Genomic DNA, 15326 nt, shown 5'->3' on the forward strand with positions numbered 1-15326 from the left:
ACCATCCTTCTGCTGGACTACACGGGAAATGCAACCCGCCGGGGCGACAACCCCCCTACCCCCCGGAAACGTAGCTTGCTTGGACTGTCCTTGTTATCAGCGGTATTTACTGAACAAGGACGAGCATGAAACAATCTCCAAAGGAGTTCTGCGCTCCTGCTCGCACGGAGCCAGAAGGGACGTGATCATCAGGCGTACTTCCTGAATCTCCGATGTCTGCTCCTCGGGACATCCAGCGAATGTAAGTACCTTTCCAGATTTTGGAATATCTGCAATGAACTCAAACAGCTGCCTGCCACGAATTGCGCCACTATATGCACGCGACAGATCGTACGGAAGCCCGCCGCTACACCAGAGATAGTAACAAATAATCCCGGTAGCCCAGGCGTCACGCAGGGGACTGTACACAACCCTTAGGTTTCCATCTTCTCGAAGAAAATCCTCTGCGCTTCTGGGGTCTAGGTAGACGTCCGTTCCTATCCGCTGGAACTTCACTGGCCGACCCGTGTTGGCCAAAACGGTACCGAGGTCCCCCACGTAAAGGCGACCGTCGACGCCGACTAGAAGGTTCTCCATCTTCAGGTCATTGTGTAGCATTCCCATAGCATGAATATTCGCGACAATCTGGATCAAACGAACTACCAAATAAATACGATCGGGAACACAAAGAGCGCCTGGGGGGACGGCTAGCAGATCACCTAGCATGATTGGCATGGCAGTCACACGATTCAAAATCGCGAACTGGACATCCCCCGGACTGACTAGCGGCAGCCCATCTATGGCGGCCATCCACGAGGGTGCTGCAATACCTAGACGCTTCACTGCGGATACAGTCAACCACTGCGGGGCAAGACGCCAAAAAGACATCTGCAGCCACTCCAAAGCCTCGGCTTCTTCTACCGCCTTCGCAGGCTCACGAAGCAAGTTTTCTTCGCACAGAAAGAGTTTGATAGCAACCAAGTTTCCACCACGTCGCTGCGTCTCACTACAGGGTGTAGTCGACCCTATACCCAAGAACACGTTCTTCTGTTCCACCGGTCGCAGCTCATCTGCTGCGAACACCATGGCCTCCGAACCCCCTCCGAGCAGTCGGCCAGCGGTGAGGTCCATTGTGATGAAAGGCGCACTGCTGTCCACACACCGTACAACGAAGTGCTGTCCGCAAGGGAACAGCTGCTCTTTACGCAAGCTAAGCACTGGTGAGGAGTGCTGAAAATCTCGCATGCTTTTGTCTCGGTTGCACCGAACTAGCTGAATTAGAATATTGGCACACTCCGGTGACGGCACAACCTGCTTCATGCCAAAAGTCCGCGCCTGCCACGCCTCGGTAGAATCGGTCACATATCGAAGAGGTGAGGCTTTCGCCTCTTGTGCCCGCTGAAGCCGCTGCGTATGCCTTATCCGGCCACTCTGCCTGTAGAACTTACGAACCATGCTCCACTCCCTCTGAAGGGTGGAAGGTAACGATTTCATGGCGTGCAAGGCACAGTGTAGCGCTGAGCTGAAGACGTGCTCCTTCCGGGACATTCCTGCCTGGTGTCTGTGGTCCGTGTCACCCTCCACCGGTGAGCTCTTATCTCTAGCAGAATGCTGCTTGGCAACAAGGTCTGTTCCCCGCGACTGCGTGCCCGTCCCAGAAACAGTAGCGCATGCCGACGCGCGGCAGTTCACTTGTATCCCCCATGAAGACTTTGCCCGCCCAGGATCCCCTGCCTTCTTCAAGCCCTCACTCTGACTCCGCCTCGTCGGCCACCTGTCCGGGCTAGTAAACACACCAACAAGACGTCCTCGAAGGCCGCGGGAGTGGCCTCGTAGCCCTGTCTTCTCGAGAGGTAGGACATGTCCGACAGGATTACGCGACCCACTTGGTGATCGGCTCAGCTCTACTCTCTCTTGCAGAGCCTGGGTCTTGATCTGCTGACATGAGGACGACCCTTCCGGCGTGTCCGAGCTCTTGCCAACACACGCTGAACAGAACGAATCGCTGCCGCCCACGGACGCGCCGGTCGCACCCGGCTCCCTGGCAGAAATAATCGACTTCTGTCCGGGCCCATGGCAATTGGAAGCCACATCACCCCTCTCTCCCCGTGTGAACAAATGCTCCTTCACAAAAACTGGTGTCACCTCCTGGGAACTGCCTGTACGCTGAGAAGCAGATGCCAAACTATTTTCCGCGGAGTGCCCACGTCCCACCATGCCGTGAATGAGTCCTCTGGCTGGGTGAGAACCCAACAGGCTTCCGACTGTCTTCCGACGGGGGCGGCCCGAGGGCACAGCAGCCGCATCTCCTGAGCCTTCGGCTGAAGTTTTCGAAAGATCTGGATCCTCACTGACCGCGTGGTGAGGGTGCCGATGCAACAGTGAAAAAAATGACATCGGGAGTGACGTTCCGGAAAAACACTGACGTCGAAAAGCCCGACTCGCAGCGGATCAAAGGTTCGCCCGTTCTGCTGACCACCTGTGAGCAACCGCACTGTCAAGCCGCTGCTAAACCTTGTGAAGCCAAGGCAAAGAAGTATTGTAGACCACTTGGGCAGATTCCGGTCTCAAGCGTGATCGTCCTTCGAACCTCCTCATACCAAGAGAAAGGGAAAATGAACAGTCTTGCTCTGTCGCGAGCTAGTGGCCACACCTAGAAAAGACGCAGGAAGTAAGGAGTGCTTCAATTTACCTCTGGAGAACGTGACCGGGTGTGCGGAAAAAAGAACAGCGCAACAATGTATGTTGGTAGGTTGGGATAGATTCTAACATTGCTGGGACATGAATGGGAAGCAGGCCTCACTGGCCGCCAGCCACACGCGAAGCATGCTGCGACGCGCAGCTGGCTACCGTTTGCTGTTGGCTTCTTTGGAGCTTCCGCCCCAAATACCACGCTCGCTAACAAAGGCTCCACCGTTTTTAGGGTTGCGTGCGATTGAGTTCAACAATTTGAACTGATGGAAACAGCAGGGCCATCCTATAGCATCCTGCACACTGTTTAGATGTGCACACACCGTAGATACCGCAACAGAACAAAACACTGCAGTCAACCGCATGAAGCGCATCCGCTTGGTCCCGATAAATATATGCCTGAAGCTACTGCCAATCACGTGACAAGTACTTGGCCCGGGAAGTGGATGACGGGTGACATTGCCCCCGAGGAGGAAACGCTGCGCGGCAGTGAGTTCACGCGGCGGAGCTGGCAGCTAGGCATGTGCCACTGTGTCGGGAGTTCGCCACGCTCCCTGGGGGTCTTGTCGACGGCACAGCGAGCCGCATGAACAACCCAACAGCGAAACGCGGGATAGCCGTGAAGAAGGTGCCTGAGGCTTTTTTGTTCGGAAGGGTTATGCAGATTCCCGTCTGCTCTCGCGGTAGACTTACGCTGGGAAAAAAAAAGCGAGCCGCACGATCCGTGTCGGGAGCCCCGCTGGTGTTGTTGGCTCGACTCGCGTTCATTAGCAGCAATCCCCGGCAAAGCCGGTCTGCGCTGCACTGGCTAACAGAACTCACTCTACTATTCTGAGGTGCTCTATCGGGTGTGCTCCCCTCGGATCAGTGCCCTGCTCCACCCACACCCGCTCGTCTAGCGTCTTCCTTAGTTCGTGGTTTTCCTGGTGCTAGAGAGCTCCTGCCGCCGCTGGCTACCGTCACCACCGGCATACCCTTGTGAAAGCGGTCGCCTTATGTCACGAGGCACGCTGGCCGCCCGGACACAACGAGCAACTGGCAAGAGGAAGCCGGGTTTCGCAGGGAACGATGTATAAACCTGAAGCGTCGCGTAAGTGACGGGGGTTTACAACTCAAGCTACATAGGCGGTCACACGGTAGCTGCAACGGCTGGGAGGATTTTAGCAGTTACACTGAAGTCTGTTCGATAGCTTCCGCGTAACGCACGCGAGAGTGCGACGCGTCCTGCGGTGGGCGGCGGTGACTCCCATACACATTCTAGTCCGCACACACGTGACGCATTCATAGCAGACGTCACAAACCACGACACAGAACGTCGGCGCGGACGCGGTGCGGGCGCGGCACTACCCTCGCGTCGAAGGTGCGGCATCATCGCCAGCACTTGCGGTAGCTCGAAGTCCGGTGTGAGGACCCCCGCGTCTCGTAGGTCTCAAGAGGCAAAGAGAGTTCGACGAGACAACAGAAGAAGTGGACGGGTAAGGCGCTTGGGATCTTACACGACTTCCACGCACACGCGTGACCTGTGTGTAGCCACTTCGCTTTTCTCCATTGTAGATAAGTGGATAGTTCAGCGTCGAGAGACGTGTAGTGTAGTTACAGAAGGGCCTTCTAGGGGAGGCTAGCCTGGAAAAAGTGAAGCCTGGAGGCGGGCGACTAATCCTGTGGCTGAAGTTTTTTTGGCATGTACCCTTTTGTGGCACGGAAGTTCTTCTGCCGCTGGAGTAGAGAGACAAGCGCTTCTCTGTACGTTTCTGAGTTCGAAGGAGTTCACTCGATTGTTTGGCTACGGCTCAGTAGCGACCCGAGTGGTCAGCTGCGGTGCTGTGGACTGAGAGTGAAAGCATCGGAGAACTGCTGTGGGGTCCTGGGCGGGCCCTCATGGTTCCGTTAAAAGTCTCCTATTGGCGAAGTCAGAGCTCTTATGCCTGCTTAATTTTGGTCTTGCTCTGGTACTTTGCTTGGAGCCGATCCACGCCCGGCAGGGATGCAAGGCGAGTATCCGCACACGACGTCGTTCTGCTCCCGGGGACGCATTCGGCAGGACAGGTGCCGCCGGACGGTTGCGAAGGGCATACCCCGCGTAATACGGGCGCCAGAACTGAAACCGAGCTTTACGTAGTAGCACGCCTCAACTTCTCCTGCAGTTAGCTGAGTCGTGTGACTGATTAATATTCTCTATAGTCGGTGTAGGCTGCATGGCTTATCCGAGGGGGTGCTGGGTGCCGTTCTCGGGCACGCAACATACTACGACCGGTTGTAACTGACCCCGGTTCCTCATCTATTACAGGGAGGCCACCGCCCACAAACGGCTTTCCGAATCCTGCTTTTGGCCTACTGTACCCACTGATTTCGCTCTCCTGAGCGCTCCCCAGCTAGGGGAGGAAAAGCTGCCCTGACGAGTGTATAAAGGGAGGCGTTTTGGTTATCGTCGTAGATGCTTCTCTCAACACGGATTCCACTGGCCGTGTATGATACCATCATGGTCAGAAAGTGTCCCTCTTGACGCCAAACGACTCCTTTGCTGCTGTTGCTGCACATTCCTTGAACTCTTGCGTAGCGTTTTACATGTCGCTTCAGCCCGAAGGAAGCCGACTCTCACGTACTGCGAGGTTGTCCAAGCGTCCTCCGCGCACGACTCCTGGCGGGTCCTCTGCCGGGAGGCCGCGACACGCACCGAAAGGAAACACAGTACTCCGCAGGCACACAGGAACGGCTACCCCGTCCGTGGGGGGACGCTGGGTTGTCATAGGGTAAGCACACGAGCGCAGACATTTGCCGCTAGCCTTCGAAACCGGTTTATCCAGTCGCCGGTGTATCACTTTCAGCAAAATCAACGGGGTCGGATAGATGGGCGGCGGCTCGGCGAGTGGCACCGACGGCGTCGGATGACCTCCCGCCACGGAACGGACGAGGGCCGTCTCCTTTGGGGTGCTACCCGGGGCGCACACGAGGAGAGCTCTTGAGTGTTAGTTCAAGAGCGGGTAAAGCTGCCTGCGGTCTCTCCCGCCGAGCTGTACCCAGATGGCAACGACAACACCACTTCCAAGGTTCCCGCCTGTTCTAATGGAAAACAGAACGGCCTCACTGTCTGCTGCACGCATGCACCATGTTGTCTTTTGGTACCAGCTTCTGTCCAGCTACGCGTGCGAGCACTGGCTGACCAGGGCTGTGCTGGTTCTGATCTCGTACATATGCTCTGCAGCGTCAACTAATTGAACCTAGAATTTCCCCATCCTGTTGGCTTTTCATCTGGGTCTAGTGTAACGGTGACACCTCGAGCACTTTCTCCCCCCAAGGAGATATAACGCCGTCGCGCTCGGCATACCGGCTTCGCTCTCGGCGCTGAGAGCACTCCTCTGTGCTTCGAGTGACCTCTTTCTTACAGAATTTCTTCTGCCGTTCTTCGCGGTAGCGCTTTCTTCCTGGTGACAGCAGGGCTTCGTCGGCATGTGTCGAGTATGGCGAATATCCGGACTCTGTCGGACTACGCATCTACGCCGTCGCGAGGGGCGCCTCAGGCTGCTCCTGGCCAATCAGGAGGCGGTCTTCCACTGTTCTATTCGACAAGCGGAGCAGGCGAAGGGGAGCGGACTAGCTGGATCCAGTGGCTGTGCCCTGGTATCCATTTGAAGAGCCCATCCGCAATCCTGTCTCTCTCTCAAGTCGCTGTCTACATTGCCTCGCTCGCTTTTGGCCTGTCTCCCAATGACATTCTCGCTCCCACTTCGTAAGATGTAGCAGAGATGCGCAGGCGTCCTTTCACAGTGTGGAAAAGAAAGACACCTCGTGGTGGCGGAGAGGTCCCTTTTCGGGCGTAGATTTCTGAAACGCCTCTGCGTCAGCCGGTATCCTGTCCGTACTGTTTCGCTTCTCTCTCACGTGTTTCGTACGGTCCGAAGCATCCAATAAGCAGACTTCAGTGTCTGCATGAATGGTGTTGTGCTGAAGCCGCCCCCGTCCCCGCTGTGGTGTGTGAGACGCCTGAGGGGACTGATTACCCTGGGGATGCCGCTGCAGGTGCTTCCAGTCTATCTCAAATTTGTATTTCGTCACACAGTCCGAAGTACGGTGACGGCGCTGGGTAAGAGCTACGTTGAACGACTGAACGCTTTCGAGTCTACATAGTGCTTTTGGTAGAGCCAGAGTGGACACGCGGATGAGAAGCGTCGGCGCGATCTGCCAGAAAGCGTTACAGCCGTTTGCTAAGCCGGTTTCTCCTGGAGGGGTCACGTGATTACGGAAACGTCGTTTGACAAGAATTTGGCCTTTTACTCTCAGGAAGACACTGTTGATGTTCGGGGCCAACGTCCCGGAACTCATTAGAGCTGGCGAGGTCTGGAGACTTATATGCCCGCTCTTTCTGCATTTGAATCTTTTCCATATACTCGTAAGTCACTTTCATTGATGGCTCCTGACTGTTAGCACGCTCTGCATACCTTCATCAAGCAGTCAGGACAGCGCCAGAGGGCCTGCAGGTGTCCAGCTGTTAGAGGACATTTCTTCAGTCGTACGGTCTTCTCGCAAGTTGGGCAGCTCTCGTTTGATGTGCTTTTGGCAAGAGAGAGCTCACAGGTCACTCCCCCGTGGATTCACTTATACATCTCCTGCGTGCGACATGTCGTGAGTTCCCCTCTCCACGATTCCTGCACATGAATCTTTTCCGGTTGCCGTGAGTCCGCTGGGGATGTAAGTCTTCTCTTCTCTGAAGGGGGAGCCCACACGTTCCGCCTCCCTATGTTCCGGTTGACTGAACTGCTTGCGGGAGATATGCCAGTTCTTCGGCTTGATGTGTGCCGCTGCCTTTTCTTAGATGAATCTTTGGGTGCAACTCCGCATTGGTTTGACTATGGAAGACAAGTGAGCCAGTGCGGTTTTTCGCCTACGGACAGCTTTTGCGTCCGCAGGTTGTACGGCTACGGGGACCTTTCTGTGGCAGCCCTGGAATGCGCGTTAGAGGTCGATGCCACTTTCAGCGGCACGGTCCGTTGTTGTCTTCTCTTTGGTAGCTGCTGCACCACAAGTCGCAGGTTTCCCCTGCAGGGAATTCCTTTGGTCCGGGCAGTCCCTACAGCTGCGATACCAAACCATGGGATTTCGCGGGAGTCAACAGCTGCCAGAGTGGATGTTTTCCGTTGTCTTTTTCCTTGACTGAGGTACAAACTTTCTCTCGCACTACTCTACGGGGCCGCTCGCGCAACTCGTGTGCAGAGCGTCACAGCTGTCCTCACTAGTTTCTCCGGGGTCATACAGAGCTCCTGGGACTCTGTACATGGACAGAGCTGCACGTCCTTCCTTCCGGTCACTCTTTGCTCAAACCGTGCGCTCAACACGGGGGTTAAGCGCTGGGTGGTTTCCCATGCTTGGCAGATAGGTGGATAAAGGCACGCGACGGGCGGCCTGTAGACTCACGCGGGCACGCCCTTTGCCAGTCACTAGTCTCCTCAGGAAATTCCACTGTACACCAGATGGGTCGTCTGCTAAGAAAGATTGCTAGTTCAAGGATCCGTCAGTTTGGTCCTGTCAGAACACGCATATGGTGTTCGTTTTTTGTTGGCGGGCATGGTCTTCAGAGACAACAAAGCCGATTCAGGTCGCCAGGACTGGAGTGTTACAGGTGCTTCCGTGTAAACTACAGATACGGCTGGAGGAGGTTCCTCTCTGTCTACTTCGGCGTCGGAGTGTTGGCGAACATGGTCTCAGCAGCTGTACTTTTTTGCGGCCAAGTAAGGTTCTGCCCACACCAATCAGGTTTCTCCGCCTTTCACACCTTTTTGTTTCTGTCACAATGAGATGTCTTCGCCTGGGTGTCCCTGACACCAAAGGCGGCTGTAGTCGACCTTCGATTTTTTTGGGGTGGCCGAAACTGTCGCGCTGGGAATGTGTTTCGGAGAAGGAGTATTTTCTCGAAGCTGAGGGCATGAAGTTAGTCTTGTCGGTTTCGCATGGCATCGCAGCGCACAGGAAAGTTAAGGCGAGGTAGTTCTGTATTGTTCACGGTTGAGAGCGACCTGGATGCAATCCAGTCGCATCCGGTAAGGATGTGCCAGGATTGTCGTACAGTGTACGACGCATTTGTGAACTAATCACAGTGCGGATGCATCTTCGAGTTTACCTTGCGTCTTCGTGGTGGTAGCTGAACACTTCCGTCCGCCTTTTTGAGCGCACAGACTCGAACTCGCGGGCCTGCGCTTGGATAAATGAGCTTGCTTCGCTGCGAAAAAGAGAAGTCGCTTACTGTGGTCTGTGACAGGAGTCGAGCCCGGTGGACGAAGTTCACTATGTTGATGGCTTCACTAGTGCGATTGCGTGCTTTCAGTGTTTGTTCTGATCACACGCAGATGAAGGCAGGAGCGTCTACGGCGGTGTTCGCACTCATCGGGGTCCAGGTGAGGAGGCTCACCAGGCGAGTGACGGGACACGGTTTTTACTCAAAGCGTCATGATCTTCGGCAAACACGTGTGTATGCCTGTTACGCAGTAAGATGACAGCCGAGATAAATCTTGCTGTTCAGCCGCAGTTCTTTGTGTGGGGTTGTAAGGGATTACCAGTTCCCAATTGTTCTACCCGTGTGCGTACCAGGGCCTTTCTTTCTAAGGCTGGCCTTTTTTTTTCATTTGTCTGTGGAGCTGAAGCCAAGGAACACTCTGAGCTCTGTTTTGGGAATCCCAGCTTTGTATGAGCTGTTGACCACTGTGGACGTCCTATTTCTGCGCAGTAGTATCAGTTTTCCTGCCCGTATCCGCTGACGTTGCTGCGTCTTTGGAATTGCTGCTCTGGGTGTTACGGGTTTTCCTCTGACGGCAGTGTGTATAACACAGGGTATACGGCCTTAGCGAGACTGGCAGCATGACTACCGTCGTACTGCCGTGCCGCTGTTCGCTCGAGGGAGCGATTTTCTCCCGTAGGAGTGACCGGATGCTCGCTTGTTTGCGCTAGAGAACTGTCTGACGCGATGAGCAGCGAAGTCATAGTTAGCGAGCGAGTCCCGCTTCCAAAAGACCTTCCCATTGATACAGCTGAGGCTTTTGGCACTCTTCGGGGTGTGAAGCTCCTAGTGAATCGCTCTACAGCATACGCATGCCTCAGCTGTGTAAGGGGTGAACTCTGTTTGCGATGCCTTCAGTTGGCAGAGCTGGCCTTGATATGGCATGCACTACAGGATCGCAACAGTGCCATACTCAGCGTTGGGTAAGAATCTTCGTCAGGTTGGCGTGTCAAGATCTTCAGCTGAGTACGTCGCACGAACAGAGGTGCCGGCCCGTAAACGTTTTGCGGCTCGGACTTTAGCTGCAGTTGCGACAAAACATGTCTTACCTCTGTCAAGGACACTTTCTCACAGATGTTGAGATATCACCGCGTATGGAGCAGCCACTGATCTTTACGCGGTAAGTCTCAGCGCATGCACGCCTGCACTCATTGGGCGCGACCCGCCGATGAATCAGCATCCGCATGCACCGGCCGAAGCCATTACTCACGAGATCAACTGATTGTGAATATCTTTTCTGTTGTGCATGGCTGTATATTGGGTCGGGGACGCTGGTGCGTGTATATTTCATGGAGCGCGCGTGCATGTTTCTCCCGATGTGTGGGTTTGCGCACTTCAGATGCCCTTGTTGAAAAAGAGTAGCCACAGTGAGCGATGATGACTAAGCGTACAAAGCATTTGCCTACTTCAGGCCCTTCGACATGGGAGTTGAATAGGGACTGACGGCATTCCGTGTCTTGTTGTGACGTCTTTTTAGAGCATTCCATTTGAGACGGTTCCTTCACGGCAAACTGTCGTAGACTCACATAAGCTTCTTCAGAATTGTGGATTTTGAAGCCAGGGGGAGAGTTTCGTTTTTGGGTCCCCCACAGTCACGGCGGTCTCGTGGTGCTGCTGCGGTGATATCTCATACAGCATATGCCTCTTCTTCGTGTTCATTTCTTCATTCGGCCGGCATATTGGTGAGTGGTCATGCCAAGGCGTCCCTGAAGGCACGGAGGTGGAGGAGACGCGTATTGATTAGCAGGTCTCCGTGTGGCCAGTGCTGGTCACTACAGTAATTAGTGTGGAACCAGGTGCTGCTGGCACGCTGTGAAGATAATTCAATATCAGGATGTGTTGGCGAGTAGGTTGTATGGTACGGGTTTTCCAGTTCGTGCTCACCGGGGATGTATGGACACTCAGGGCAGCGGGGGCACGTGGGCTAGGAGGCGCGACTGACCGGACAAAGGTAACTTTCCGGAGAAAAGTGGCTTCAGTCCGGCGTTGTTGTACAGCGCTGTTACAGCGACCTCCTGCAGCGACGGCTGCTCGGGCACACATTGACTTGCATAGGTCATTTGTCGGAGTTTTTTGAGGCGATGGCGGGATTACGAGGCATCTTGGGGGGAGGAGTAGTATTTTCCTGTGGGGACTTTTTCGCATCTGCACAGAAATAGGGGTTAAGCTATCGGCGTGGCACTACTAACCCGACTCCAGAGATCCGGGGGCACAGGGCCGAGCTGATGGACAACTTCTCACGAACCTATCAAGAAAGGTGATACTGTTTTTTTAGGAGAAAGTGTTTGCAGACCTGTAGTTTAGCAAAAGAAGGCGTTTTTTGGTGATGCTGTCAACTCAACCCTTCTCCGTGCAAAGTTAAGGCAGCGCTACTTCAAACGAATGGCTGTGCGCTCACGAAATGGTGTTCTCGGTCGCTCGGTGCTGTCGTTTATTCTTCGCAGCAAGGGATCTCCGGTGTATATAACACTGATATCCGTTTTCGTGGTTTGACCGCGACGCATGTCGCTTTGGTGTGTGTTTCCGGCAGATGCCGTGGGGCACATTGGTGGCTTGGCTCTAGGGTTTTGCGCAGGAGTCTGGTTGAACGAGAACAGCGACGTGAAGCCGAGGTAGGGAGGCCACAGCTGTCACCAGCGTTTCCGGGTGAACCTTTCAAGGGCCTCTGCCCTTCTTTGCAAAGTCTGGCTCAGCACGGCGTCGGAAGGGGATGTGAAGGGCACGCTGTGCGGTCCGGTGACACGTAACAGAGAAGCCTCACGGCAAGCTTTATGTGGTGGTGGCTGGCATGCAGACTGGTCTGTGTTGCGCTGGAGTAGGCTAAGTGGCTGGCCTGTGTCACGCCTGTGCTCTTTTTGGCTAGTGATACCAGAGAGCAGTTGGCCTGGAGCCCCAGACAGCGTGGCAGCTTTCAAATTCATTCTTGAGCGTGTGTGGCACCTCACAACGTGCCGCGAATATCGTTCAGCAAGTTGCCGCGTATACGTGTGGAGATAGTACGGCGCTGCTGTATGAGCTCTGCCAGGGAGGTTGAAGATCGTTGTCGGTTGGACATTCCTCCGACTCGAAGCTGCATGACTGGGATTTCTCCTCTCGGGCGATGGTGCTCACTCTCTTTTCTCCTTGCAGCTGGTACGACAAGGCGCTGGCACTGTCAAAGCTTGCTCTAGGCGTAGCTCCTGTCATGAGCTGTATATTAATCTGGTTAGTGCCGCGGTGCTAACTCTGCCGAAGGCCGCGTGGCACTACTACTTCGGTGTTTCCGACGAGGAGTGACGCCCGGGGAGTTACCGTGACAAACACAAATTCGCGCTAGTTCGAAACGAATAGTCATGGTAGTTTCCGGCTAGTTTCAGGTATTTTCCTGGCTGAGCGTGGAGGCGACAGCACAGCGGTGTCCTCTTTCCGCTTTGAAACACGCTCTCGCGGGTAGATCGACGAAGCAGATGTAAAATGCCTCTACGTTGCTCTCTGCGTTGGCCAGCAGGCACTTCGGCGGGAAAGGGTGCTACCTGGAAGTGCCAGCTTCGTCCGTTGAGTCGCCGCACGAGAATGGCGTTTCATGTGGCTGTTCATTGCGCTTGTTACGAATAACTGATGCCTCGCAAAGGTTCTGGCGAGGCGTAATGAATCTGAACACTCCGCTCTTTCTGCATGGTGTACTCACTCACTCTCGCAGTCGGTCCGGTGATGTGTAAGGTGCTCGAGGTTTCTAGGCGCTCGTGGCAGCCTTGTCCGGTGAGTCGCATAACGAGCGTGGCAGTTTACGTGACATTCATTTCGCTTGTTACGTATAGCCGCCGCCAGCGCATCGTCAGCTAAAGTGGAGTGAATCTTCCGGCTGGACAGGCTCGAGTCTATGCGTGTTGTAATCGCTCACTGCGCAGTATTTTGATACAGGCTGAAGCCCATATCATCGATTGGTGACAGGTTTCCAGGCCGGTTGTATCGCATCGGCAACAGTAACTGGAGAGCTGCGGTGCATGTGTTGCCGGTAACTTGAGTTCTGTCGTACGAGTTTTCTTTGAGTGGCCGTCTCCTCGGAAAGAAACCTGAGTAACGATATTGCGGAGGCGCTCCAGTCAGCGGCTCATCAGCACAAACGCGTCTGTCCGAGTTGCGTGCTGCATAGCTTCGGCTGGCCAACGAAAGTGGCAATTCATCGGGGACACCACAAGTAGAAACGTTCGAAATTTACTCTTCGGCACTTCGGCGAGCGGGATTAACCTCGTTTACTCTATGTTTCGTCTCATGCATCTACAGTGGGCCGCTCTTTCCTTTAAGCAGCAGAAATCACCTACACTCAGAGAAACGGTGGTCCGATTCAACACTGCATCGAGGCTGGTTTCTCCGTCAGCCACAGCCCAATCGGAACACGGAGTCTGTGTAGGGCCGGCCTGTAGGGGCTGAGTCAAAAGAAGTATATCAGAGCCCAGCGGTGTTCGCATATCCCGCAGTCCTTGACCTCTGTTGTTCTCCCCCCCTCTACTCCGGTCGTGAACCTTCGATCCAGTTGTAAATATTCTTAGATCACTGGCTCCAACAAACGCATCTCTGAAACAGCGGATTCGAGAACTTAGTCAAATTACTTCTAGCCTCTTTCCAGTGTCTTCCAGAACGTATGGGCCCAATGAGACGGACGGCGCTCCGATCCAGTAACGCACTGTTGTGCTTTGGAAAAGCAAAGATACTCATTACACAAGCGCCCGAATACAAGTCCGCTTACGGGCAACCGTCAGCAGGAAACTCATTAGCAAATGCACAAGAATAGCAGTGGATAGGTGTGAGCTCCGCCACGCCCAGCACGATGGGAAGCAACTGCGATGCTCTCTTCCCGTCCCTCTGCTAACGGACTACTAAGAGAAGGAAATGAACTAACTCTTCCGTCTCCCTCCGCTGGCCAGCATCCACCCCTTGTTGAAGACGCGCGGACTCCGTACGTTCACGCACACGGCGCTGTTTCTCTTGCTGACGCTCGGCTTTCCTCGCTCGCTGAAATGCCACGGGACGGAACCCATAATCAGCGGTCACTGGAGCACTGTCTTGTCTCAACATTCCTCGTTCTCCACTGATGTGATTATCGCCTGTGTGGCTTGGTTCCACGGACGTGCCGCCTTGTATCCAACGCGAAACGCCAGCCCAACCAGCTCTTCTTCTGGTAATTCCAGGAGCTTGAATCGGCTCCGCTTCACCTGTCGCTCCTCGCTCGTGACCAGGTCTTGTACCTTGCACGTGATGCCGTTCGAGTAACTCCCCGTTTTGATCACTCAGGGCCCGGCGTGACTCGGAGTGAACTTCGTCGAATAGTTCGCTGTATCCGAGGTGACAAGCTGACTGCTACGATTGTCCTCACTGGGGTCCTGGAGTTGTTCTCATTCAGCAACATCCTTTGCCGTTCCTCTCTTATTTGCGCTTTTTGCGTGTATCACTTCGAGCACGCCACAGAAGATGAAAGCCGAGTGTGGACGTTGGATCCAAGCGAGGCTCATTCAAGTCCCGTGGCAATGGCAAAATCGCTTCCCGTCCGTGGGTCAAGAAGAATGGCGAAAACCCTGTAGCCATGTGCGGGGTTGAGTTATGCGCTAACGCCACGGCGGACAAGTAAGTATCCCAGTCGTTACCCTGTTTACTACTGCAGCCCGCAACGCCTTCCGGTTTGAATCATAAAGCTCTTGACGATTGAGTTGCCTTCGGATAGTACGGGGTCTAGTATAGATTTTTTATATCCATAGTGACACAGAAATCACGTAGCACGGCAGCCACGAACAGAGGGCCGTTGTCAGACAGCAAGGCCGCAGGGACGTGATGCTGTGGCACTCGTGTCTGTCCCTCAAACACGATACCACATCCGTTACCTCGGTCTTGCGCAGGGCGGTGAGTTCGACCCACTGCCTGCGCGCAGGGCGGTGAGTTCAACCCACCTCGTGAAGTGGTCGATAAAACTAATATAATAGTCGCACCCGTAGTCGTTTTCGTTAGCGGACCGGACACCCGTTGCCACCACTTCTCCTGGCCAACCTCTTGGTGCAGCCTGCTCGGGAATGACTGAGGACCACTGCCAGCAACCTGCCAACATGGTAACCACTTTGGTATCCGGCGCAGCGTAACGGAAGTCTCTTATAGTTCGAGGTGACACTGTCATTAGGTGTAGGGACGGGCTCTCTGACGCCACTTGGGGGCAAGACTACAGCGCCCGGTGTCCACTCGTTAGTGTGCTGTCCGCGCGCACGACAGCGGCAGCAACGCCCTTTGGTTCGCCAGTGCTCGGATGTGCGACAACGGCTACCGTTTCACGTCAGGTGACCTCAGCACACCACAGCGAGTAGAGATATAGTGATTATTGTGATAGTAAAATTTATCCCGGGGACGATCGGAGCTCCGCCCTCGCTCC

The 15326-nt window shown here is 54.7% G+C and overlaps 1 protein-coding gene across 1 annotated transcript; it reads left to right on the top strand.

Annotated features, from left to right (window-relative positions):
- Positions 1-5472: 5472 nt before the first annotated feature.
- CSUI_000565 (rhomboid protease rom2) lies at positions 5473-12167 on the top strand. Its single transcript, XM_068060799.1, has 9 exons — positions 5473-6397; positions 6949-7057; positions 7481-7527; positions 8306-8393; positions 9009-9056; positions 9794-9858; positions 10571-10617; positions 11466-11547; positions 12065-12167. The coding sequence occupies exons 1-9, from the start codon at positions 6129-6131 to the stop codon at positions 12156-12158; spliced, it is 849 nt and encodes a 282-aa protein (XP_067927236.1). The 5' UTR covers positions 5473-6128; the 3' UTR covers positions 12159-12167.
- Positions 12168-15326: the final 3159 nt, after the last annotated feature.

This window comes from Cystoisospora suis (genome assembly GCF_002600585.1).
Source record: "Cystoisospora suis strain Wien I chromosome Unknown contig_216, whole genome shotgun sequence".
Lineage (NCBI taxonomy): Eukaryota > Apicomplexa > Conoidasida > Eucoccidiorida > Sarcocystidae > Cystoisospora > Cystoisospora suis.